Source organism: Lontra canadensis, unplaced genomic scaffold (assembly GCF_010015895.1).
Source record: "Lontra canadensis isolate GAN:19392208 unplaced genomic scaffold, GSC_riverotter_1.0 scaffold30, whole genome shotgun sequence".
NCBI classification, from domain to species: Eukaryota; Metazoa; Chordata; class Mammalia; order Carnivora; family Mustelidae; genus Lontra; species Lontra canadensis.
In genome coordinates this window covers 8,780,339-8,807,628 of record NW_022631024.1, presented here as the reverse complement: position 1 = coordinate 8,807,628, position 27,290 = coordinate 8,780,339, and the positions used below count along the sequence as shown (strand labels likewise).

Genomic DNA, 27,290 nt, shown 5'->3' with positions numbered 1-27,290 from the left:
GACTTGAAAAGGTATTTGTGTACACGTGCTCCTAGCAACATTATTCTCCACAGCCCAACTGGTGGAAGCGATTCAAATGTCCATTGACGGATGAATGGATAGAGAAAATGTGGTGGATTCATGAGCAAAACATTATCCAGTCTTAAAAAGGAAGGACATTCTGAGATATGCTACAACATGGATGAACCGTGAAGGCATTATGCTGAGTGAAATTAGCCAGACACAGAGGGACAAATATTGCATGATTCCACTTGTATGTAATGAGGTCCCTGGAGGAGTCAAATTCATGGAGAGAAAGTAGAATGGTGGTTACCAGGAGCTGGGGGGAGGAAGGATGGGGAGTTATGGCTTAATGAGTACAGAGTTTCATTTGGAGAAGGCGAAAATGCTCCAGAAATGGGTGTTGGTGATGGTTTTTACACACTCATGTGAATTCACTTAATGCCATCGAATGGCAAGCCTAAAAAAAGGTTAAGATGGCAACTTTAATGTTTATTTTACCACAATAAAAAAAGTGACATAATAAGAAAAGCGGTGTTAATGCCCTCAACTTGACGGGGAATGTGTAGGGTTTCTCCATCCCATGGGGCGCTGAGATCGGGGAAAGATGCCTCCCTTCTCCGTCTGGGGCTCTCCCAGGACCAGCAGGTGCTTCTTTCAGCGGATAGCTGCTCCCCCAGGGCCTGGACCGGTCCCGGCCAGCATCAGACTGAGGTGCTTCCAGATAGTGGAGTTCCCTCCACCGACGAGGTCCTGCCTCCTTCTTCCGAGGTTATTCCAGCGACTGTGTAGCGGGGTGGGGGAAAGCGGGCTTCTTGTTTGAGATCCTCCGCAGCCCCCGGACTCAGGAGCCCCACAAGTGCCCCAAACCCTGGTAACCTCAATCTCCTCTCTTGCCTCCAAATTCTGCGCCCTTAGAAAACCAGCGCCGTCTTCTCGAACCGGCGGTCCAAGGCGGCTTTCCGCCCTCTTCCAAGATGGCCGCCCCCGCCTCTGTGACAGGCCTGATCACGTGGACGCCGTCGCCTATGAGGTCGTCGCGGCTCCGGCCGCGATTGTCCCTTCCCGGGCCCCGTCCCGAGGAGGTGCCCGCCCTTGTCAACCAAAGCCCGAGCGATCATGGCAACGGGCTCTGGCGGGGACCGCGTGGCCGCGGCGGCAGTTTGGTCGCGGGCCGGGACTGCCGAGCGGCGGCGGCGGCGGCGGCGGTGGCACTGGCGCTGGTACCGGCCCTGAGCGCCATGCAGCGGGGCAGCTCCGAGAGGGAGTTGGCGGCCGGCTGGGAGGCGGAGGCGGTGGCCGTGGCCGAAGCGCCGGCGGCGGTGGCGGCGGCGGCGGAGCCGGTCGGCGTGGACTCGGGCGCGGCCGGGGAGCCGGAGAGCAAGGCGCCGGAGGAGCAGTCCAAGGAGCGGGCCCGGGCGCAGCCCCGCGCGGCCGAGGAGGGGGACGGCCTGGTGACCCCGCGGCCGCCGCCCACGCTGCCCCTGGCCAAGCCGCAGCCCGCGCGGGTGCGGGGCGTCTGCCCGCACCGGAAGCCCTGGAGCAAGGGCCGGGGCTGCCGGCGGAGCTCGGGCCGCTCGGCGGACGAGTACTGCTCCCAGCGACCGGTCACCGTGGACAGCTCCAAGGCCAGGACCTCCCTGGACGCCCTGAAGATCAGCATCCGCCAGCTCAAGTGGAAGGAGGTGAGGTCCGGCCCCGCCGCGTGGGCATGGCGGGAGGGTGGACAGTTCGTCCTCAGAGGACCTGTCACGGCCCAGGGCTGAGGGCTGAGGGCTGAGCTCCTGCTGAGCACCAAGCTCCAAGTGCTCATCCTTCAAGGCCTAGCCGCCAAAGTCACTTCCTCCCGAAGACTTTAAGCCCGCTCCGGGTCAAGTTAGTCACCTCTTCCCTGGCTCCCCTACACTACCGCTCTGGCTTCTAGCCATCAGCGCTCACCCGCCCCAGACGCCAGCACTCCCCTACATTGTAGATCTTAGCTTCTGTGTCTGTCTGCTCCACCAGCTTTGGGTCCTCGGGGCCAGGGACCCTCTGTTTCACTTCATTCAAGTTCTCATGGTACAGCACTTCCTGTGCGGCGGTTGAGGAGTTGGTACTTTGGAGGCAGACAGACTTAGGGTCTCAGCACACCCTGCCACTTAGGTATGTGACTTTGAGGAGCAAGTTGCTTCACTTCTTAAGCCTGTTTCCTTTCTGTGAAGTGAAGCTAATCATCTGTCTCCTATCAGCGTTAGGAGATAGGAGATCTCCTATCTGCTTATTGTAGCGTGGCACAAGTGTGCAATAAATGGTAACTCATCCTACCACCTTCTCCTCTCCCTCTTCCTCCATTGCTGTCACCGCCACCAGCATCATCATCAGGGCAGGACCTGTATTTTACATTCTAGGACTTGGTATATACTGCGTGTCAGTAAGTGGTGGGTGCAGGGGTGAGTGAAGGAATGAACCCATTTTAGACCTGGCAGGGGCTGGGATGCAACACCAGTGACACAGAGGGGTGCCTGTTGCAGTTGGCTGACTGGGTACAGCCATATGACTTAATTTTCAGCTTCTAAGGCTATTTAACAGGGTTCCAGGAGTGGCGGATTGTAATTTAGGTGAGTCAAGTCTGGAGACTTAGACTCAGATGGTCTGCTGATGGAATGGGAATCTTCAGCAGGCAACATGAAGATTTGGGTACTTAGCTCTGTGCTTGGCTTATGGCAGACATTCAGGAATGGTTTTATGAAGATGGAACACACAGAGAGATGGCCACAGAAAGGATTGATGAGGTCAGAAGGTTGGCGTCCCAACAGGAAGGAGTCATGTAGTTTGGAGGGAAGTCAAGATTTAGGTGGGTAGGGGTTAGCCATTGGGGGCATCTGACTACCCATTCCCCGCTCTACTAGTGTCAGGGTCCCCAGGCTTGGGGCTGGGGTTTCAGAGGACTTTCATGCCTAGGAAACCTGCAAGGAGGGCTCCCTGTTCTGGGCAGGACCCCAGGTCTGGGCCAGAGATAAGAGGGCTAGAACAACATGGAATTGGAGAACTTGCCAATGCCGTAGTCCTAAAGAAAAAAGAATCCAGGGACTGAAACCAGGCCACAAGAACCAGGCGAGGCTGACCGGCCCAAGGAGGGCCTGTGCTTAGCTTAGCCCTGTGGGGAGAGAGACATGAAGCTGACTAGATCTTGAGAGATGCAGCCAGAAGGACTCAGAAACCAGCAGGCATACATGCCAGGTTCATGCACTCAGTCTGTGAGTGTTTGCCGTGGATGCTGGACCCTGGGATTCAAGGACCCTTAAGAAGTAACCTCTGCCTCCAGGACGTTATAGTTCAGTAGGGATAAAACACAAGTAGAAAAACCCATTGCAGTGATTATAGCGTCTTTGCCCCTGCTTCCTGAAATGCTCTTTTCCCAATTATTTGCATGGCTCACTCTGTCACTTTCAATGTCAGGGCAAATGCCACCTCCTCAGAGAAGCCTTCCCCTGTGATCGCTCCTCCAACCCTTACTCTTCTTTATTACTTTTTTTTTACGCACTAAACTCTACTCGACACTATATTATGTGTTGTTGTTTATTACCTGTTTCCATCATTAGAATGTAAGCTCCGTGCGGGCAGGGGCTTTGTTTTATTTACTGCTGTATCCTCAGGTACTTGGTGCATAGTAGGTGTTCAATAAATACTTGTTGAATGGATGAACACATGATGTGATGCGTGTCTCCCTGTCCCTCTGTAGAGCTGTAGGTGCTGGGGGAGAAGAGCAAGGCCATACCAAGAAGAGCTTCCTGCAGGAGAGAGATGTAAGCTGAGTTCTGAGTGCCAAAAAGGAGTGAGAATTAGGGATGGCCTGTGGACTTTGGATCTCTGGTAAAGGGCATAGTATAGGCCTAGCTGAGGCACATTTGGGACTTTGCATGTAGTTCAGTATGGTGGGATGCGTGTGTTTAACGGTCTTCCATTTATCGACTCTGCTTGTTTGGCAAGTGAGTTCAGCTCTTTAGGCCTCTTCTTCTGCCTGTCTATCAAATGGGGATAAGTTGGGCGAGATAAGTGGTTCCTGGGCTCTCCTGTGACAGCCGCATAATGGTCGTGTTCATCTACACAAGGCCCTTGCACGGGTGAGCCCCGTGTAGGGGGCAGTTTCCAGGCACCACCTGTAACTGCCCCCTCCACCCCAACCCTGCCTTTCTCTTCTCCCTCAGAGAGACACTGGCATGCAGGAGTTGCTCCTTCTGGTAGATTTTAAAACAAATTCACTCACCACATAGGACTTTACTATTCGATGCGTGATTATTCACTTAATGTCATTCTTCCCTATGAGTCTGTGAGGTCCTGGTTCTCCTGGGAGGGTGGGAGTGGTGTTTGACTTGGCACACATTGTAGGTGTTCGATAAATATTCACCAAAGGATGCTACTTGTTGCAGAGCTTGTATTCCATCCTGATACCCTAGAATGTGGAGTTTCAAAAGTACTGGAGTGGGTAAACTTTAAGTTCCTTCCAGCTTTAAGCTATGACAATGGTATTTTTAGTACCTACTGTAAAATTGACTGTATAACTAGTAATGTATATAAAGCAGGTACTAACAAAGTACAGACACTACGTCTCTAGGCCTCAGTTTCCCCATCTGTTACAGGGGTGATGGTGGACAAGATCACCTGTAACGTTCAGCACTGATGTTCTAGGAGCAGACATCTCTCCACCGGGAGCTGGGACGTGAGGGATTGAATGGCGTCCCTTGAATGCTATGCTGTAGCTGTGGGATTTGGGACACCCACCCAGCTGGCTGGCTTTGGCAGGGGTGAGCGGGCAGTCCAGGTAGGAATTAAGGTCATGAACACCAACCAGGGTAAAAATATTTCCTTCATGAGTGTACAGTGAGGGGCCACACCACATGGTCCACTTAGCAGGGCATCACGTAGCCAGCGTGTGAATTCAACATTTGCCTGGTTACAGGACACGGTCTCCCTTCCTCCTTCACTTTTCTTTATTACACATACATTTAACAACAATGACTGTGAATGTCAGCGACTATGATGACCCCTTATATAACTCTTAGACTGCACCAGGTACTCTTCTAAGCGCTTAATGTATCTACAGTGATCTGATTTTCCCAACAACCCAATAAAGTGCCTCATTGTCTCTATTTTTCGGAAGAGGAAGTTCAAGTACACCGAGGGTAACTTATCCAAGGTCATGTGGCTGATCAGTGGCGGAGCTAGCATTCGAAACAGACACTCCTTTGGAAACTAGCCTTCAGTTCTGGACACTTCTACACTGTTTCCTACTGGATCTCTGTCTGCAGACCCTGGGTTGGAGTTACAGATCTAGATGTGAGTGGGAATCACTCCTTGCCCTCCAGTAGCAGGGACAGACATGTACACAATGGCAGTCCAGTCTGGGTGTTGAATGGGTAAAGGCCATTCCACACAGAGTAGGAAAAAAGGCAAGGAGCACGGATCAGCTTTTGTATGCCAAATGGGAAGATGGCAGCATAGAGAGCATGTGGGAGAGCGGGAGGGATGAAGAAGGAGCCAGATCACGGAGGACGTTGGAGGCCACACCAAGAGGCTTGTGCTTCTGCCTGAATATGGTTACAGGATCTTTGCCATATATAGACTCAGCTTCTCTTGCCCACTCTCTCAGCCCCACGCCAACTCTCTGATGATTCTGTTTTCAGTTCTAGCCAGTCTGGTCAGGTCTGATCCAACTGTGTCTGCAATGTTGAATTCGCCTCTCAAAGGAGAAGTCACAAATGTTAGCTCTGTGAACTTAATAGATAAGGCGAGAGTTTATTTGAGAATAGCTAAATCAGGTTTATGGAGTCACTATTGAAGCTGCCACATGAAAGAGACAGATGGTTCCTGGCTCATGGTAGACGCTCAGTAAATATTTGGGGACTTGTGTGGTCCTCTTCCAATTGTGTGAGTCTCTCTCCCCATCCCCAGTGTATCCTTCTGCGGTTTTGACACCATCAGTAAAGAAACCTTAGGGGAAAGACACCAAGGAGAGCAGATCCACTATTGTTACAAGCTGCCCTCCCTGGAGATGTAGGTTGTGTATATGTGCACAGTGGTGCCATGGACACCGGCTCACTGATGGGAACGAGGGCGCTGAGAGATTCCACAGAAGGATCTTTGTTGACAATAGCTTGCGTAAGCGCCTGTCCCAAGATCTATTACAGTGGGAGCTCTTTTTTTCAGAGACCCCAAATCATGAGTTGTTTTCTGAACCTTATCCAACCTTCCTTCGAATATGTACACACTTATTATATTGTCCTATTTATAACTTAGAGAATATTACTGTTTATTAAACATCTGTTACTGTTTACGAAATATCTGTTATGTGCCAGGGATTGTGCTGAGCGTCTTATGCTCATTAAAAATTATATCAGACATTTACTATGGATTGTTTCATGTGATCCTCACAGTAAACCCCCGAAGTAGATCCTATTATCACTTCCGAATTACAGGTGAGGAAACCGAGGCTTAGGAAGAGGTTGGTGCAGGGCTAGCCCAAGGCCACAGGTAACAAGTGACAAAACCATCTAGGGCCTGTGCCTGGAACCGGTGTATAATCCTACGCTGTCTTCTTTGCTAATCCTTGGCTAAAATCCACCCTGCCAGGGGTTACTCTATTATTAGTCCCAGATAATGCTTGAAGACACTGAGGTGGGCACAGCAACTAAGGAGAGTCAGGGTTCAAACAGTGGTCTGTCTTATTCCAAAGCACACTTGTCAGTGTGTTTTATAATTCTCCACTCGTTAACCCTCCCATTTTTCTGACTCATAACTCTCAAATGACAGTGGAGTCGCTCAGATCCAGGAGAGCAATATTGCAAGTAGGACTTAAAATAAAACACGTTGACATCTATCTTTGGTACCTGCACCTTCCAAATCCTGCTGTTGCTGCCCACAGACTGAGAAGCAACTTGGGTGCCGTTTGACTAGCTGAGTAGCCTGTCTCCTCTGTGGAATGTGATCCTGCTCTATGAATCACTGTATCTCATTCCTTCTGGAAGAAGATGGAGTATAAAATGAAAAACTGGAGAGTTAAATCTTAACTCCCTTTCTCATCTCCAGGATGGTCATTGCAATTTACATTCCATTTTTTGAAAACAGCATTGCATATAAGAACGGTTTATATCCCATTCATCAAATGCTCTCCTTTCAATAGACATGCGGTTTTTCCTTTTCCCGTTGAGCTTGTCAGGCCATAAAAATCACTTCTCACTAGCTGCTGTTTGAACAACATGGTATGTGCAATAGCTTCATGAATCCACACTAACACCTCAAACAGTCCTTCAAAGAACAAGTTCTCTGGGCTTGTGTTCAAGTTCAATGACTAGTACAAATTCAAATTCTGTTTTTTTTTTTTTTTTTTTAGCTGATAATTGCTAGAGCTGCTTCCCATGTTATGTAAACGTACCCTCTGTTGTAAATAACCTCAATTTTGATAGCCTTCTGGATTCTGGGTTTATATCAGCAGATGTTGACTGCAAAAATTCAATCATACGTATCCTTTTTCTTTTAATTCTATTCTTTGAAAAGGACATATTATCGTAGTAACTGCCCACTCGTTTAGTGCCTTCTCTAGAGGGGAAGTGTTGTGTCTTGGAGCTAGCATGGGCTTTGGATTCAGACTGTTGAGTTAAAATCCCTGCTACTAATGACTAATGTGACCCAACTGATCATGTACTAAATATAGAATCTGAGTCTCAATTTCTTGACCTGTAACAAGTCAAGTGACACCTACCTTGCAGAATTTTTGTGAGCTTAAATAAGGGAATGTATGTAAATTACCTTAACTCACACTGTCAGTAGTTAGTAAATGTTAGCCATCTTTCTTCCTTTGAGCAATTACAGACATTGGTTATTTGACCTACTTTTAAAAACTAGAAAAGAAACTACTGTAGATTTTAGTCTGTGTATATAGGTTACTGGTAAACCAGAACATCTATGACCAGCTCATTGGAATCATTTCATAAATAATTTGAGACCAACTCTGTGCCAGACTATATTTGGGCTTTGGGATATAGCAAATAACAAAGCACACACAGATCTCTGAGGATAAGGAACAGTTACATTTTAAATGAATAATGAATGACAATGTGATGTAATGTAGATTTAAAATTTTTAAAATAACACAGACTTAAACTTTTTGAACCAATTATACTTTGAAGGTTTTGTGAATTTAACTGAAAAATTTAAAGCCTCCATTTTGAACCTGGTGCCTTCCTCATACTTCGGTGTATTAATTATCAAATACATCACTGTGGGAAGCTTATTGTAGCTATTTGAGTTCACAGGGAGGACTGAGGTTGTGTATATGAATATACCCATTAGCTGGGTGGAAGAGACTTCCTGGGTTGATTTCTTTACTCCTGTCATCCCTACAGTCCTCCCCACTGACTCTGGAAAGACCGTAGCCAGACACAGGTTTGAGTCTTGATTCCGTGATCCTGGATGGACAACTTGCTTCCTCTCTCTGAGCCAAAGGTTCTTCATCTCTAGGAATGAGCATCCCATACTTGGTAGGGTTGTAAGGAGGGTTAAATCAGAAAATCTTTAAAGTGCCTGGGTTTCCAGCAGGAATACCTGTTTGGCTTTCCCTCCAGTGAATTTCTGTGACATCTTCATTAAGTTTTATAACAAAAACTTGGAGGTGTGAACAGGCAAATAACCTTGCTTGCCCTTTCATTAGTTTTGAACTCCTCCCTTCCCATGGTTGCTCCGCTGCAGCCAAGTTAGGGCCCTCAGATGCCTCCGCAAAGATTAGTGTTTGGTGGAGAGCGGTCATCATGTTTCTCCATCCCAGATGGACTCGTATCTCTCCTTTCATGTCACGTAAGTCGTGCCTTTCTGTAACAGCTGCCTCAGCTGCCATTTGTGTGCATGTGTTTATTTCCCTGGGTGTGTTTGAACCATTATCTAGTAATTTTTAGAAATGTCTTTGTAAGTCCTAGCAGGCAGTTCTGATGACTCTTTCTCTAGCCCCATCTGCTTCTCTTGTCATCTGAATAAAACCTCCTCATTCTTCATGGAGCTGGAAGAATAGGGCAGTTTTTCTCCTGTGCCCATCATCCCTATTCGGTAGACTGTCACTTTTCCAAAAAGTCCTTCTGTCCATCGGCCCAGAACTCTTATGTAGGACAGTTTTCCTATTTTGTTCTTTATGCTCATAGGGAGGTTTTATTTCTCTTTGTGTCAGAACTGTGGTTTATTGGGATCTAAAAAAGCAACAATGGTCATTTTTCTGGACATCTAAGATTATTTATAAATAAATTTGTTCAACCTCCAAAAACAATGTGTGGTTATAAAAAATATATACAGATCCCAAACCTCCACTCCTCACCCCATCCCCTTCTTTCTAACTCTTCTCCTTAAGAGGCAATGCCACTGTTACAGTTCGGTATGGATCTTTCCAGAATTTTTTCTTATTCCTGCATGTGTCAGGATAACTAACTTGTGCTCTAGTAATAAGCAACCACAATGTATCAGTGGCTTAATAACAACCGAAGTTTATTTCTTGCTCACACTCAGGGATTCAGTGCAGGTTGGTGGAGAGGGAGGATGGGGGCTCTCCGCATTTTGGTTATTCAGAGCCCCATGCTTCCAGCTCGACGCCTGCTTCTCTGAGTCACCGAGGGGAAGAGAATGTGCACACTGTGCACTGACTTGTAAGACTTTTCCCCAGAAGTGGCCGTGCTCACCTATCACTCAGCAAAGCATTACATGGCATGGCTAACTTCCCAGGGCTTGGGGATGTGCAGTCCTACCATGATGGCATAAATAGGATAATCAGAATGTCCGGTGAGCGGTGCTAATGACATCGCAAAAGGAATCATATGTAGAGATGCAAGAGTTACATATAGAATATATAAATTTAAACATATATTATTTTAAATGCTGCAGTCAAACAATATGTATAGTGTTTGGCAACTGCTTTTTTAGCAGGGACATATTTCTCTGTTAGTAAGTGTAGGTTCATTTCATGTTAATAACAATCTAATAGTCCACCTTATGGATATACCATCATAAAATTTATTGATGGATATTGTGTCCACACTTTCCCTTGCAATTACAAAGAAAGGCACAGGGAACATTGCTGTTCAGACAATTTAAGTGTTTATTTGTACAAATACTTACATAGGATAAATTCCTAGGAGTCGTTGGGTCAGACTGTGTATGCACTTTGTGTTTTGATGGTTACTGTCAAATGCCACCAGCAATGTTGAGAATGCCTGTCTTGTCCTCTCCTGCAATGCTGTCTCCTATTAATCTTCTAAATCTGAGCCCAATCGATGGGTAAAAATGGGGTCTTCTGATTCACATTTCTCTACTTGTCAGTGAGGTTGGGTTTTCCGTATACTTATGAGTCCCGTGTACTCCTTCCTCTGTGGAATGCCTAAATGTATTCTTTGTTCATTTTTCTTCCCAGTCGTTTATGTTTCTATTTTGCTTATATTGATGTTTTTCTTATTGGTTTACAAATATTACAGATAATTACTTTTGGTCTCATATGCATGCTAAGCCTTTCCCCTGTTGATTATTTAAACATCTAATAGATAATCATTTGCCTTGCATAATCTACCTTATTCTAATTAAAAATTTTCTCCTTCCTCTTCACTAAAACCAGTCCTTTCTTATTATTGACTTGTTGGCCCAAGAGGGTAGAAAACACACAGAATTCTATCTTCAGATGCTTTTAAACTTCTAATGGATTAACAGGCTGTGTGGACAACCTTAGAGTCTTAGATTTCTATGGAGCGAGATGGGTTTTTTTTTCTTTTTCTTAGAGAGGGAAGGGGGAAGGGGCAGAGCAAGAGAGAGAATCTTAAGCAGACTCCACGCCCAGTGCAGAGCCCAACGTGGGGCTCGATCTCAGGACTCTGAGATCATGACCTGAGCCCAAACCAACTGAGCCATCTAGGCACCCCAGAGCTAGACGTTTTATGTGGAGCTTTTACATACATTTATCTAATTGACTTGAACTTTATGCAGTGAGTGTGGTAGACTTCCTTACTTCTGTTTGGTAGGTGTCAGTATGAATGGAGTTAGATTTGGGTTTGACTCCCACCATTTATTAGTTCTGACACAGGGAGCATCATACTTGTCTCATAGGATGCTTGTCCCATTTGAATAGCATATGTTTGATAGCATATATAACCTGCATGCCAGAGCCTCCACACAGTAAGTCCTGGTTCCGGTTCAGCTCTCCCACCCTTCCGAGGTGTTAGGTGACATTCAGCTGAGAATTTGACACTGGGTCTCCTGGCTCTCGGGATGGGTCTTGTTCCAATAACCACATTGCCCATCTAAATTGAGTATGATTGCCCAGCCTGCCTAGAATTGAATAAGATCATTGGAAATTACTTAATTACCTAAGTCATCAGTACAGGACTGGGCTTTGAGCCTGGCTGTTAGTTTTCATTTAAAAAGCACATTGTTTAAAATATTAAAATTTTGGAAAAAAATTGAAAAAAATTTAGAGTCCTACCAGAGATGCAATGACTTTTTTCATTTTGAAGCATTTTGTTCCAGCATTTCTTCAGCATAAGTTTCAGCTGATGTGGTTAATGTCAATGTTTTACAAAGCTGATATAGTGTTACTCTGTTAATATTAATGCCCATATTATAATTTAGACAGTTTCCTATGTTATAAAAACTTTCAGAAATGTCATCTTAATTGTTAAAAAAAATCTCATCCAGTGAGATTTATTCACTTATTAATTTTGATGTTAGTAAATGTTGAGACTGATTGCTCTCTGAAAAAATTTTCTGGAGTCCTTTCCCCTACATTTTAAATTATTTTCTTAAATTTTGCAGAAGTGAAATATTTGGGTGAAAGGACATTTATCTTTTCAATCTTCTGGAATGTATCACTAATTTTCTTTCCAAGAATTGTAGCAGTTTCTACTTAACAGTATATGAGAGTAGCTGCTTTTGAAAGATGTAATGAGAAATATTGGAGAGGAGAGTGAACTAGGTGAATCTTTCTTCAATCTTTGCCAAACCTAGTTCTGATAATTTTTCCTAGTTCAGGGCAGGACATTTTGATAGAGCTGTTTTTGTGTAGCTATTATGTCTAAATTGAAAACAGCCACATCTTGGGCCACCTGGTGGCTCAGTTGGTTAAGCAACTGCCTTCGGCTCAGGTCATGATTCTGGATCCCCGGGATCGAGTCCCATGTCGGGCTCCCAGCTCCATGGGGAGTCTGCTTCTCCCTCTGATCTTCTCCTCTCTCATTCTCTCTCTCACATTCTCTTTCTCTCAAATAAATAAAATCTTAAAAAAAAAAAAGAAAAGAAAATAGCCACATCAGAATGTGGCTTTACCACTTTTAAATTTTCAAGTAATTTACTCAGTGGATATGCTTGATTTTCTCTCTACCTTTGACCCTTTCCCCACATCTGGCTCCTGGATCTTCTTCCCATGGGTTAAGATTTAAGCATTTCACATACAGTTGGGTAATGAAACTGTGGAAAGTTTCAATAGGTTATTTCTTTGTCTCTTAGGTTTTGTTAAAGTATCTCTGGTGTGGAAAAAAAGGGACACATTAAAGGTTGTATTAAAATGTCACGTGCCATCATTAGTCATTTGGGGAATGAAAATCAAAACCCCAGTGAAATATGCTTTTTACCTACTAGGATGTCTGAAAAAGCAAATTATCAGTGTTGGTGAGGATGTGGAGAAATTGGGGCCCTCATACGCTCTTGGTGGGAATGTAAAACGGTGCAGCCATTTGACAAACAGTTTGGCAGGTCCTCAAAGTGTTAAAGATAGAATTGCTACATCGCAGTTGTTTACTCCTGAGAGAAACGAACATGTATGTTCACTAAAAAACACTATGCTAAGTTCACAGTAGCATTATTCACAATAGGCAAAAAGCAGAAACAACCAAATGTCCATGAGCTGATGGGTAAACCCAGTGGGGTCTGTCCACATGGTGGAATGTAATTTGGCCATTAAAAGGAATACGCTGACACATGCCACAGCATGGATGGGCCTTGAGAACATCTTCGGTGGAAGAAGCCAGCCACAGACAACCGCACGTGATGTGATTCCATTTATATGAAATGCTCAGAATAGAGAAATCTGTATAGAGAAAGTAGGTTAGTGGTTGCCTACGGCTTGGGGAGGCTTTTGCGGGGGAAGTTGGGAGCGACAGCTAGTACAGGATTTCCCTTTGGGGTGAAGGAAATGTCTTAATATCGGATGTTTGATGGTTGCACAACTCCATGACTGTGCTACACACTGTTGAGCTGCACACTTGACATGGGTGAATTGTGTGGTATGTGAACTGTGCTTCAATAAAGATGTTGAAAAAAGTACATGTGCTTATCCTGTCCTCGTCATTGAACAGTGCTTGGCTCCCAGGTAGTAATTGTAAATATGCCTCAGGAACGCAGGTCGGCCCGGTGCTTCCTGTTGTCATTCCGCATTGCCGTGTGGCCTGTTACTGGTACGTCGACTCTTTAGACACCGCACGAAGTGGACTCGGTCCTGGTGGCAGAGAGTAGTGGCAGCTGTAACGCCATCCCACACTTTCACTCTAAGAGTGAGTTTTGTTTTTTGCGGGGTAGATTTGAATATTTGCCTCAAGAATAAAGTTCAGACTCCTTAAAAGATCCATGTGAAGACTTCCACGACCTGAGAAGCAGGGTAGCATGGACTTTGGAACCACCCAGACACGGGTTTGTAATAACTCACTGTGTAACTGTGGGGACATTTTGCTCGGGACCTCAGTTTCTTTATTTATAGAATGGGCATGATACAATGGTACCCATGGAGTTGTTTGTTGCCAGCATTAAAAAATATAATCAATGTATTCAGTCTATGATATCGGGTATACAGTAAAGACTCAGGTGAATATTTTTTAGTAATATCTGACACTAAACTTATCTATATTTCACACATCCCATGCCTTGAACTTTATCTGCTACTAACACTGCACTGTGGGGGGGTCTCTTGAGCCTTCGTGTTGTGCCATTCCCCTTTACCTTGGTCATGTTTTGCCTTTTCCTTAGAATGCGCCCTTCCTTTCTTTGGCTGACTCTTACCCATCCTTCAAGGCTCAGCTCATGCCGCCTCTTTTCCATAAGTCTTCCTGACCCCCTCCACTCCCACACACCCTAGTCCTAGTACCCTTGCTTACTCACTTATGGTGCTTTACATGGATCTCAATTTCATTAATTTTTTCAAAGAAGCAACTTTTGGTTTATTGATAATCTCCATTCTATTTTTGTCTTCTATGTCATAGCTTTCTGCTCTTCATGATTTCCTTTCTTCTACTTTTGAGGTTTATTATGTTGTTCTATTTCTGACATTAAGTTAGATGCTTTGCCTCTCTCTTTTCTAAGAAGACTACAGATTTGGGGCACCTTGGTGGCTCAGTCAGTAGAGCACGAGACTCTTGCTCTTTGGGGGCATGAGTTCAAGCCCTATCTTGGGCATAAAGTTTACCTAAAAAAAAAAAAACCAAAAACAAAAAACCCAAAAAACAAACAAACAAACAACTACCAACTTGCCTCTAAGAACCACTTTGGCTGCACCCACAGTTTTGGTATGTAGCATTTAAAAAAAAAATCACCTTTTAGTTCTATGTAGTTTACATTTTTGTGAAGATTTTTTCTTTGGCCTGTGAGTTATTTAGCTTTGTGGTTTTTTAAGGGTTTCTAAACTTATGAGATTATTTCTGCTTATCTTTTTATTATTAATTTCTATCTTAATAGCATGGTGGCTAAAGGATGTTCTTTCTTTCCTTTCTTTCTCTTGTTTTCTCTCCTTACTTGCTTTTTTTTGTTTTCCAGCTTTTGGCATTATAGCCTTATAAATGGTCATATTCTATTTGTTTTTGAAAAGAATCCATATCCTCTAGTTATTGAATTCAGTATTTTACATATGTATATCAGATTAGATTGTGGATTGCATTATGCTAATTTTATAGCCCTGATAATTTTGTCTGACCATGGAAGAGTTTTATTAGTGTTTCCCTCTATGATTATGGATTTCATATATTTTTTAATTGACTTTTCCTTTTCCCATTTCCCCTGTACTAGTCTAGAAGTTATACATCTTATTTTTTTCTTCTAGTGGTAACCCTAGAAAATTTAATATGTGTATAACTAACTTCACAAAGTCTAAAGTTAGGATCTTTACTCTCCTCTTAACAACATAAGGATCTTAGGATGTTTCGTTTTGGTCACATCCCTCCTGACTTACCTGCTTTTGTTGTCCAATGTATTAGTTCTCTCTTACTTTATCCTTTTTTTGAAATTTACAAATTAGACATTATTATTAGTTTCTACAATGCCTTGATATATTTTAGATTTGCCCATGTTTGCCATTTGCTTTGTTTATTACACTCACAACTCGGACTTTCCTTCTAGGATCATTTTCTCTCCCCCGAAAGTAATCTTTTAGAAGTTCCTTTGGCAAGGGGCTATTTGTAATAAACTCTGTCAGTTTGTGTTTGTCCAAAATTACCTTCCTTTTGCCTTCATTCTTAAAAGATAGTGTTGCTGCACATATAGTGTGCTAAGGTGATATTATGTGATCTCAGCACTTTGAGAATATGCCACTGTTTACTCACTTCTATTTTTACTACTGAGAGGTCAGTTCTCTGTTGGCTTTTTTTCTTTTGCTGGTGAAGTGTCTTTTTTTTCCTTCAGGCTGCTTTTAAAATCTTTTCTTTGTCTTCGATGTTGTCCGTGTCATGACTTCCTGGGTGAGGGTTTCTTTCTATTTATTCTGTTTGAGATTTGTTGGGACTCTTGTCTCTGAGGTTTGCTGTCTTTTATCAATTCTGGAAAATTCTCACCTGTTTTCTCCTTCTAGATTGTCTCTTACCCATTGTTTCGCTTCTCTCTTTCTGGGATTCTGATTTAGATATTTCTAGACCTTTCTTTTTTGACAGTAAGCTCATGTTCCTTGGGACTTTAATCTCTGATAATTCTCTGAGACCTGAATTTAATGTGAGGATTTTATCTTGTGCCAGTGGCTCAGAGGGCTCCATTAACCTAGAGCACTGAAAACTAAATTTTTGATCTTAGGCTTTTAAGATTATAGGCACAGTATAAATTTTGACTCCAGACTTGCATGTGTTACGGTTAGGCATTCCAAAGGGAGGCTCTTTTCCCCTTCCCTGAGCAGCTTTTCTTCCGGTTCACCCCTGAGGATGTGGCCTTGCAGAGGGCCTGGCTTGATCTGGGAGCTTCTAATCTGATGCTTGCCTTCCAGAGGCACTCAGGGGCCAGACCATTCCCTGTATACAGGGGAAAAGATGATTTACACCTGCCTTTGAAAAACATCCCTTTGGACAATGGATCAGAGCTCCAGAGTGGAGACAAAGACAAGTTAGGATGCTGTCTTATACCTCAGGAAAGGCGATGCTACCTGGGACAGGATAGGGGTGGGTGGGCAAGGCTATTGATTGAGATGGTTTGTCTCTTCGCCTAGTCTGTAGGATAATCCAGTAACAGCGAGCTTGTCTTATTCATCTTTGAGTTCTTCAGTGCCTGGCACAGAGAAGGCATTCGGCAAATGTTAACTGAATTGAACTGTGTAATCAGTAATGGTTCTACTGCTGTGTTTTTGGACTACCTTCAAAGAGACTATTTTCTTTAAAGGGAAGTGACATAAAGGGATTCCAGGCGGTGAACTCACCCTGTCGCTGGCATTGCAAAGCTGAAGCCAGAAATAGAGAACCAGCTGTTTGTAAGCCCATGCAAGTCTTTAGTTTTGGCTGGGTTTACTTTCCATGATAACAGAGCTTTCTTTAGCCTGTGCACTTGTTCCTTTCTTAAGGAACCTTGGGCTCTATTTGAAGGCCCTGCCATTTTACTGGATTTTATGACACTTTCTCAGAAATTACTAAACTTTATGACTGTCTAGACAGTTTGCAAAGATGTTCCTTTAATGGTTTGTGATAGCTGTGAAAACTTCTTACTCTTAAGATTTCTCAGAAAAGGGGTGCCTGGGTGGCTCAGTGGGTTAGAGCCTCTGCCTTCGGCTCAGGTCATGATCCCAGGGTCGTGGGATCGAGCCCCGCATCAGGCTCTCTGCTCAGCAGGGAGCCTGCTTCCTCCTCTCTCTCTCTGCCTGCCTCTCTGCCTACTTGTGATCTCTGTCAAATAAATAAACAAAATCTTAAAAAAAAAAAGACTTCTCAGAAAAAATATTCTGTGTCTAGGGAACAGAGAGAGAGAGAATGGTCCCCTCTGGGTGACAGGTTAATGAGCTTCACCTGGTCACTGAGGAGGGTTGTTTAAGATTTATGCAATACTGTTCCATTAGAATGTGCAGACGTATTTCTAGGAAGTACAGTGAAATAGAGTATGCATACATGATTTTAAATCCTGTGGCCTTGAAGTCCTCCATTATTCATTCAACAAATACATGTTGTATATCCACCATGCCCCAAGGCCTGTTCAAGGCAGTGGCAACAGAGACACAATTAGGGGTGCTTGGGTGGCTTTGTTGGTTAAATGTCTGACTCTTGATCTCAGTACAGGTCTTGATCTCACAATCATGAGTTCAAGCCCTGTGGTGGGCTCCATGCTGGGTGTAGAGCCTACTTAAAAAATGGGGGCGGGCATCTGGGTGGCTTAATCTGTTGAGTGTCAGACTCTTGATTTCTGCTCAGGTCATGATCTCAGGGTTGTGAGATCGGGCCGCATTGAGTGCTCTCTTGTGCTCTAAAAAAAAGAAAGACACAACTAGACACCATCCCTGTCCTTGAACAGGGCCGCTACTGGCCTATACCATCCTTTTGTGTGAATGAGAACAAGGTGCCCCCTCCTCAAGGAAAAAAATATTAAATTAGTCAATATATTAATTACATCTCAATAATGAATTTGTTAAAGCAAGTGGATTATTGATGATAAATGAGTATTAGTTACTAGATAATATTTACATGGTATTATAATGAAATCCTTGTTGATTTCAACTTAAAATTCAGAAATATACTGGCATAAGAAACAAACACCAGCTGAATTGAACTGCAATATGGTTTAACTATTGCACGCTGCTATTTAATAAAGGCCTCAGTGCTGAAGGGCCATTAAGCAACCAATGATATATTTCAACCTCATTGATGAGGAAGAGGGCAGAGTCAAATCAAATTCAGACCATGTGGAAATAAAAGAATAAAAAGGCTATTCATATGCACGGCCCTCCTCCTGAGGGGAAAAAGAAGGGAACAGGGCAGCGGAGGTAGGCTCTGAGCCACACACTGGTTAGGAGCTTGGGCATGGATGCCGCTGACCAGTAGAGACGGTGCTGTGTGTTTGGTAGGCGAGGAAGAAAATGGAATGTAGGCGACACCAGCCACAGAGAGGAGGAGCCAGAGTCTCAACGCTGGGCCTGACCTCATGCTGCTGGCTCCTTCTCCTGCACCGAGCTGCCTCCCCTGTACAGTCTTTTCTTGCCACCAGACACACAGGGATTGATTTTTGTGCAAAGGATGAATGGCAGGGAAGTCAGCAACCTGTGCCAGTTCCCATCCTCCACTCCCCAAGGGCAGGAGCCTGTCTCTTTGCCCCTCCACTGGGCTCCGTGATGCGTGGGCCATCCTGCCCCATGCTGAGTGTCACCTGCCTTTCTCCTACTCTCTGGCTACTTCCCCTTCCATCTATCCTGTCTTCTCTCCTCTGCCCCTCAGAGACGCTTGTGTGACTCTCCTCGAAGATGGGTTTGACCCCATCCTGCGATCTTTGCTGGTTAGTAATGAGCAAGGTGATGGTGAATCAACTGTGATTCCTTCTCTGGTGCCACATTCAAGAGGAGGTTTTGGAAGACGGCTTCACCTGCAAAAGCCAGTGGGATGAGGCCCCTCTCTGGTGGTGACCAGGCTGTGGGGTGGGTGTTCTCACACTCAAAATCCCTACTCCCTCCAATCTCCCCTCCTAGCCCTTTAGCCTCACCCCTGCCAGGCTCCCCCGCCCCCCTCAGCTGTCTTCTACCCTAACAGCCCAGGCTGGGCAGGTGCCACCACCCTTGCTCCCACTGACCTCTTGGGCTGGAATAGCGTTCATCCCCTCTGCTCCCTGCCCGGTGAACTTGGAGCCCCACTTCAGTATCCAGCCAACTGTGACCTCTGCCATGAGCCCCCTGCCCCCCCCATGCAGAAGCAGCTGCTTCTTTCTCTGTGCCTTCTTAGCACCTGGTAGGTTCCTCTGTATATATTGCTTTTCATGGGGATAATGTTTTGTTTATGGACACTAAACTGTGAGTACGTTGAGGACAGAGGTATCACGTGCACGTGTGTGTGTGTCTGTCTGTCTGTCTAGTGTCTGGCCTACAGCAGGCATCCAGGGAGGGCCTGTGACCTGGAAGAACGCGAGGACATGTGCCAGTGCCGGCCTCAGCAGCAGAGTGGCAGAGAGACACATTAGTGAGGGAGCGAGTCCAGTCCTGTAGCTCTCCTCTCTCTGTCCTCCCGTTTCTTGCCAGGAAAGGATGCTTTTGTCTGGGGGTTATGCTGCTGAGTCTTCTCTGGGGCCGGCCAGCAGGGGGCTCTCGCCTACCGTCACCTGGGAGAGTGACCGCGCCCTCCCCTTGTGCTTCCTCAGCCCTGATCTCCATCCCCGGCCTGACCTGTTACCTGACCTGACTGCATAGCTGGCGAGTCGAGTCGGGAACAAATGCAGCCGTTTGCTTCGCAGTGTCTCTGACCTGACCTGAGGAGATAGGGCTCACATACCTGGGAAGTCTCCCCACTGCACAGGTAGGGCTTCTCTTAGTCATCACTGTGTTGCCAGGCCTGATGACAACACCTGGCTCGTGTAGGTGCTCGGTGACTCACAGTTCGCTCTCACCGAAGGAAACCAGAGCTGGGCAGTAGTGGTAAAAACAGATTTTATTCAGGAACTCCTGCAACAGAGGCAAAGAGGCCTAGGCTGCATTCTGTATACCACTAGGACGAGTGGGGATGTGTAGCCAAGGAGTGGGATGTGGGTGAAGGGATGGAAAATCACCAAGAAGAAATCTCAGGGGCAAGGCAGGGTGCTGGCTAGAGCAGTGGGACAGGGTTCTTGCTGCAGCAGGCCAGGGGCATCAGATACCAAAGGTGGGGGATGAGGAATTCGATGAGATACTAAGAGGGGTCAGATACTGGGTGGGGGATTCCTGCTGAACTGCTGAGACCGGTGAGGAAGGCCAAAGGTGGAGGCCTGGTTGGGAAGAGCGTTCAGAGGAGCCTGACTAAAGTTTGGTCACCGAGAGGCTTTGTCACAGCAAGGGACCCTGGGAATGTAGACTCCTGGTGTGTCCAGAAAGAAAAGGAACTGCATTTTGGGAACGGCCCGCAGTCTCTGCCACAGTACAAGCCTAAAGAAGGATTTGGAGTCTGTCAGACCTGCGTGCTAATCCGGGCTTTGCTCCTTGCTCGCTGTGTGGACTAGGAGGAGGCAGTTATTGAACTTGTCCAAACTTTGAGCCCCAGTGTCCTCAGCCGAATAATGGGGATAGTAACCCCCACCTCAGAGGACGGTTGAGGGAGAAGCCCAGTGCATAATCCAGCACACTGTGAGTGTGTCACGGTGTGTCGCTCTTGTCATTCGTGTCTTCATTATTACCATGTATCTCAATGTCACTGATGGACTAAAAACTGAAAGACACGCCCATGGTAAAAAATCAGCGTAGTATGAAAGGGTGACCTCCGAGAAGTATGTCCCTCATCCCACCTTCAGTTCCTCCCTCAAAGGCAACCGTGGGCAGCTTCTTGGTAGGTTTCCAGAGATATGTAGGCAGAAGCATCCACGTATAAATAGTTCTTTTTCTTTAGCTAATGCTTTCATATGATGCACTCTATTCTGCACCTTTTGTGTGATACAACAATAGAGCTTGGCTACAGTTTTACGTCAGCACGAATTGATTTACCGCATCCTTTCCTTTACGGCTGCACGACATCCCGCAGTGTGGGTGTCCCATCACTTGCGGAACTGATGCCCCATCAACATGCATTTGACCATCTGCAGGTGTTGCTACTCTATAAAGCTGTGCCCACCATCCCCTCGTGTATATGTCTTTGTGTGCTTGTGTGAGAATATCTGTAGGACAAAAAAACAAAACAAAAAAATCTAGCATTCATTAAAATGGGGAATGTTTTCATTCTGGTAACTATTGTGGAGAAAAAGATTAGGAATTAGAGATTTGGCTTGTCATGAGAAAGTGAGAGATAAAGTACATGGTTTCTTTATTTTTAAAGCCTTTGCTAATAATAGACCCTTGTTTCCTCTTCCCTTGATGCCTTGGATTCCAGATTCCTCAGCAGGGATCTTTGACAGATACACAAACCAGTGCAAATCAGCTTTTAGCTTGAGAGTTTATTTTCCCACATAAACACATTGTTAACCAACTTTCTGAATGCCCTACTCATCGAAGAAGTTGGGTTGACTGTAATAGAAACAAAGTCCTTTTGCTTGCTTGTTTGGGTTTGAGTGGCAGAGAAGCAAACACTGCGAGTGCTTTCTCTGTGTTAGGTATTTTTCACAGATTATCTCATTTGATCCTTGTAAACCTTTGAGGTGAAAAATATCATCCCTGATTTCCAGACAAAGAAAGGGATGGGTTCACAGAGATTAAGCAACTTGCCCAAGATCATGCAGAATCGAGATTTGGACTCAAGTCTTGATGACTGTACCACTCTGTGGGCCTCTCTTGTTCTTTCATAGGGGACTCTGTAGAACTTTCGGGAATGTTCAATAAGTTTTACCTATTGCATAGACATCTGATGATTAGTAGCACCCCTTGATGATTTTGTAGCTTTTCTGGGTTTAGTAGAGACAGAGGGTCTGTTATGGCCCCAAGTTCAGTGTCTGGTATGTTTCAGTCCTTAGGTCATTAATCCAGTCACTCTCAGGTGACTAGTTTAGTCGACATTGTCGGCTATGTTTGTTTCTGCATTTGGATGGCTTCTGCCCCTCAGCTCTAAGGCGAGATTGCTTTCCTGTGATCCTGGACTCTGGTTCCGTGTCCTTCCCTCGTGTTCTCCCCACAGCCTTTACTAAACTTCTGTGTTTTCTGTCTCTTAGTAAAGGAAGGTCATGTAAAAGCACCTTCTAAATGGTATGGCCTTATTATGACAAATGCCCCCCAACCCCCGCCACCCCACATTTTGTCACCCCAGTTCTCCAGCCCCTGAGCTGATGTCACTTGAGCTTGAAGTCTGCTTTCTTTTCTGAAACCTGGTTCACTTCTGCCCAGCTCCCAGGAAATCTGTTGCCTATGAACAAAAATTAGCACATTAAAGCTCCCTCCCACACCCACCCTTTAAAACATCATATCCCAGAGAACCACATTATAATTCAATCCACCGTATTCTGGGAAGGGCCTGTTTCTTCAGAACACATCTTAGAATCGTGCTTTGTGCCTGCAAATTCTCTTTCTTATTAATTTAATTTATCTCTATTAGCTCTTGGTTCCATATTAGCACAGCTCTCTTGTTGGGCTATAAATTCACTCTTGTTTTATTATTTATTAGCAAACATTTGTTAAGGGCCTGATGGTGTCAGGCTACCATCTCCATTATCTCACATATTCCTCCGAAATCACTCTGTGGACGGGCAGTATTAATAACCCCCTTCGCAGTTGGGGAAAATGAGGCTCAGAGAGGTTTGTTAACTCGTCTGTGTTTCATCTAGTAAGTGGTAGGTCTGGGATTTGAACTTCAGTGTTTGGATTCTAAATCCATAACCTCTCCCAGATGAAAGCCAAGGCTTATAGTTTCTTATTATCTGGCTGCTTCAGTTACTCTACTCAACACCTTAATTAGTGGTGACTCCGAATCAGTAGCCTTCTGGTACAGGAATGGCTTTTGTTTTGACAGGACTCACATAATCCATACTGAGAAGACGTTACTTAATCCAGAATGAGAGACGGTAAAAATCCACGGGAAAGCTGAAGAAAGGAAGGGGAGCAAGTTTTATATGACTGGCTGGCTGATTGATCTCTGGAGAGTTTTCTTTCTTTTCGTATCCCCATTCCTTTTCTTCTTGGAAGGCTAATGTACTTCAAGGAGCTCCACCCAGTTCTTATAAATGTCCAGGAGGTGGCAGCGAAGTAAGTGCCTCGCGTGTTAGGTTTTAGGTTTTCTGAAGCCTTAACTCAGCATATCCCAAACTTGTCTGATCATAAAAATCACCTGCAGCATTTGTTAAAGTTGGATTTCCCAGTAGGGGTGGGACCTGGAGAATCAATCTCTCTCTCTCTCTCTCTATATATATATATATATAAATATATATGTATATATTTTAACAATCCCCCCTTAGGCAATTCTTATGATCAGACTAGCTGGGAAATGCTGAGTATCATCTCTGGGAATTGGGTCTTTTTTGCTCTACTGTCCTCTGTAGATTTGAGGCACAGCTGGGCACACTGCACTGCAGTAGAGAGGACATGTATTCTGGAGAATTCTGGGGTCAGAAAGCACAGGATTCAGAAACCCAATGTGACCACTTATAAACTGTCTTATTTTGGGTTACATAATTGAACATTCTCATCTTGAGAACTGTCCTGCCATTTTCTCTGCCAGGAAATAAGAAATTGTTTTCCTTTCTCTCTCTTTTCCCATCTCCTCTGTCTTCCTCTTCTTCAGCTCTCAGGGATGCATTCCCTGATTCCCCGATTTCCCCCAAGCTGGGTCACTCATAATTATTTTCATAAGAATTTTTTAAGTGTCTCTCATTCCCACTGGACCCGAAGCCCCTTGAAAGCAGGAACCATGTCCCTTGGGTTTCTTATTTATGACTCTCATGTTTATTATTGTACGCCCAACCCCTAGCACAGCACGATGTGAATGACCTTGGAGCTTTGTTTTTCTTAACTGTAAAAGTGGATGAACACAATCAATCCCCAGGGGGCTTACAAGATTAAATGAAATAGTGAGTGTTAAAACAACTGGCATACAGTAGGCGCCTAATAAATGTTAGTTCTTCTTTTCTGTTAAAAAGCAAAATTCAGCTGAGTTTATTTAAAGATCTTTTTGGCTTTATCCAACAACTCATCAATCAGGCAGCACTCCATGCATCAAAGAGAAAAAACCCCAAGGAACTGTACAAATGAGAGGTTTGTATAAGCAGAACGGAGTAGGAAAAATAAATTTCTAGCAAAAAGTGGATTGTTTCCGGCCAGATCACCTTCCTCTGGGGAGAGGCAGAGTTCTATCAGGCAGATCACTTTACTGGTATGGATCAGGTAATTCCAGACGGACTGGTTAGAGATTACATTCCTAGAGAGGCTGAAAATCCTTTTGGAGCCTGTTGTTTCTTTTTTTAACACTTACTTTGGAGAACCCACTTATGATTATTAGTTCTGAATGGAATAGATTAATAGGCTTTAAGGCTGTTTGCTCAATACACTATTCTAAAAGGTTTCTAATATTCTTAAAGGTTTAGTTAGAATTCAGTCTACCTTTCTCCCTGCCCATCCCCCTCCCCCACCAAGTCCAAAGACTGTCTTCTACTGGTCTTTTAACTTTATTCTGGTGACCTACTTCGAAGTCTCTAATAATTTGTACCTGACTCCCTGTGGATAGCACATCTTTACATTTTCTTTATTCATTGGTGCTAAGAATGAAAACAGTATCACTGTAGACCGAACTTAGTATTTTTGAAAGATCATGGGTGGTAGGATGGGTTTCAAAGGTAGCTTTACTGACTCTCTTTTCCTGGAATTCTTTAGAAGGAGACTACAAACATTGTCTTGTGAAGATTTCTTCTAATCTTTTGTGAAATCCAGACTGGTGTTAGTAGGTGAAGCAAATTCAGAATTCTATTTTGTTTCCCTCCCAGTTGGGACCCACTTGGGGATGTGTGACTGCCATTCAGACTTGAAGTGTAGGAAGAACCATTAATGGTTCTTCCTCTGACACAGTGGCAAATGGAAAGTGCCCCAGTGTCAGGTCGACCAACTATCCCAGTTTGCCTGGGACTGAGGCAGGGCCTGGGGCACTAGACTTTCAGTTTTGAAACCTGGACCATCCTGTGAAAACTGGGGTGAATTGGTTGGCATCCATGGAGTAGCTGGCTGAAGGAATTGAGATGACAGCAAAGCAAGCATTAGCATGCTTTTCTGTTGTTTTAAGGGACACAGGAACAAGGAACCAAAAGTTAAACTGCTTTGTAAAAAAAAACTTTGCGAAAGTTTTTGAAAATTAATTTCACTTCTAAAGCCACCAAACTAAATATAGGAGGTCTCATACAAATGCAATTGCTTTTGCACCACTTAGAAACTCAATGACAGTCACTTGGAAATGAATGGTATTGTGTTGTAAAACCCAGTCCTGTCTTTTCTGCACCTGAATGGCTACAGCTAGCCAATTTATGTAACCCATTTTCTAGCCTTAATCATTTTCACTGATATGTTGTGAATAGTTCATCTTTGAAATTTTTTTTCTAGTTAAACACCAACAGTAGAACTGTTATTATCGTTGATGAGTTTTGAAAATAGGTCAGTTTTGAAAGGAGGGCCTTAACTCAGCATAAATTGTATATTATCACTTACATCTCACAAGGTAAAATATAAGCTTATTTTAATAGGTATTTATGCCTATCTTATTCCCCAAAAGTATGTAAAGTGGCTTTCAAAAATACATAGATTTTTCTAAGTTTTTAAAAGTTTAGGTTAAAAAATCAGAGCAAAGGAACAATAAAAATGGTGTAGTAAGTTAGTGTCTAGCAATGTGAGATCTGAAGATTTTGCACAGTCTTTCTGATGGGACACAGATTTGGTTCTGGACTTTCTGGTTACCAAGGGAAAACAGAAACACACCAAGCTGTGAAGTCATGGTGCCAGCAGAGAAAATGAAAGATATCATTTAAGAGAAATATATTTTTTCCTAGTACTGAAAGCTGAGAGGAATCTCCCCAGAGGGCCTTCATAAAGGAGCCCCTGAGTGATAGGCATTGGTCCATCAACACCCCCAATTCAATGCAGTTTCAAGGTTTTGTATGAGATAGCAGCCCTCCGTGCACTCTGACAGCATAACAACCAAGTGCCAGTAAGACCCACAACTACATTTCGTACAGTAGTCCTTCCTTGGGGCTGTGCCTTGGCCTCCTGGCAAGTGTTTTAGCCTTTAGATGTCTAGCTCCCAGCCCACCTCTGCTAAATCAGCATCTCCGTACTTTTGAAAAGCTCCTGGATAATCTTGATAGAGACTCACTTATTTAGAGGCTTTTTTTTTTAAGCCATTGAAAGAGGAAACTCAAATGTCCAATAAACATTTGAAAAAAAAAGATTCAGTCTCACTAGTATTACCATGAGTATGCAAAGGAAAACAATGATGAGCTACCATTTCACATAGACGCCATTGGTGAAAATATGTAGCAATAGCCAACAGAGTTAAAAGTGTGTATCCTCTGTGACCCAAACAATTCCACTTCTAGAGAACAATTCTTATCTCTGTGCACAAAGAGATACAATGAAGGTATTTATTGCAGTGTTCTTTGTAACGAGGAAGGATTGGAAGGCACCTATATTCCATCAATGGTGAGATGTATGAGTCCATTTATGATGTGGGTTGAATTGTGTCCCCCCTGAGAGACAGGTCCAAGTCTTAATCAATATCTGCAAACGGGACCTTATTTGGAAACAGAATCTTTGGAGAGGTAATTAAGTTAGGGATCTTGAGATCAGATGATCTTGGGTTAAGGTTGGGACCTAAATCCAATGGGTGTCCTTATAAGAAACAGAAAAGAAGAAGACTTTGAGGTACATAGAGGTGAAGGCCATGTGACGACAGAGGCAGGAGTGGTTGACATCGGAGTGGTGCATCTCAAAACCAAGGGCGCCTGGGATTGGCAGCGCCCACCAGAAGCAAGAGAGAGGCATGGAGTGGATTCCCTTTCAGATCTCTCAGGAGGAACCAGCCCTGTCAGTGCCTTAATTTCAAATTTCTGCCCACCAGGACTGTGAGATACTATGTTTCTGTTGTTTTAAGACATCCGATTTATGATAATTGGTTATGGCAGCCTTAGGAATCTAATAAAATGGAAACCTTCCCCCAAACCACAGGTAGACCTACAAGAGGGTGATGGGGTTCTCCTTCAGCCAAGAGAGTGGAAACATGGAGCTAAAAATCTTCCACAGGGCAAATGAAGCCGTTTTCCCCTGACTTGAGGCTAGAAGAGCCCTTGGAGACCATGAGATCCGACTCCCCCCATTTTAAAGATGATGATGCCCGGACAAGGGAAGTGACTTGCCCAAGACTGTATCACTAATGAGGGGCAAACTTGGATTTGAATACTCCAGAGTCTGTGTTCTTTTCCCTTCATTTGTGACCCTGGCACCGGAATGTGTCTGG

The 27,290-nt window shown here is 44.4% G+C and overlaps 1 protein-coding gene across 2 annotated transcripts in view; it reads left to right on the top strand.

Moving 5' to 3' along the window:
* The first annotated feature begins 977 nt into the window (after positions 1–977).
* The window catches only part of TTLL11 (tubulin tyrosine ligase like 11), a 219,688-nt gene continuing 193,375 nt past the window's right edge, over positions 978–27,290 (top strand). For both annotated transcript variants that reach the window (XM_032865777.1, XM_032865776.1), the window contains exon 1: positions 978–1,685. In XM_032865777.1, coding sequence (XP_032721668.1) covers positions 978–1,685 — 708 coding nt within the window. The remainder of the gene's footprint in view (positions 1,686–27,290) is intronic.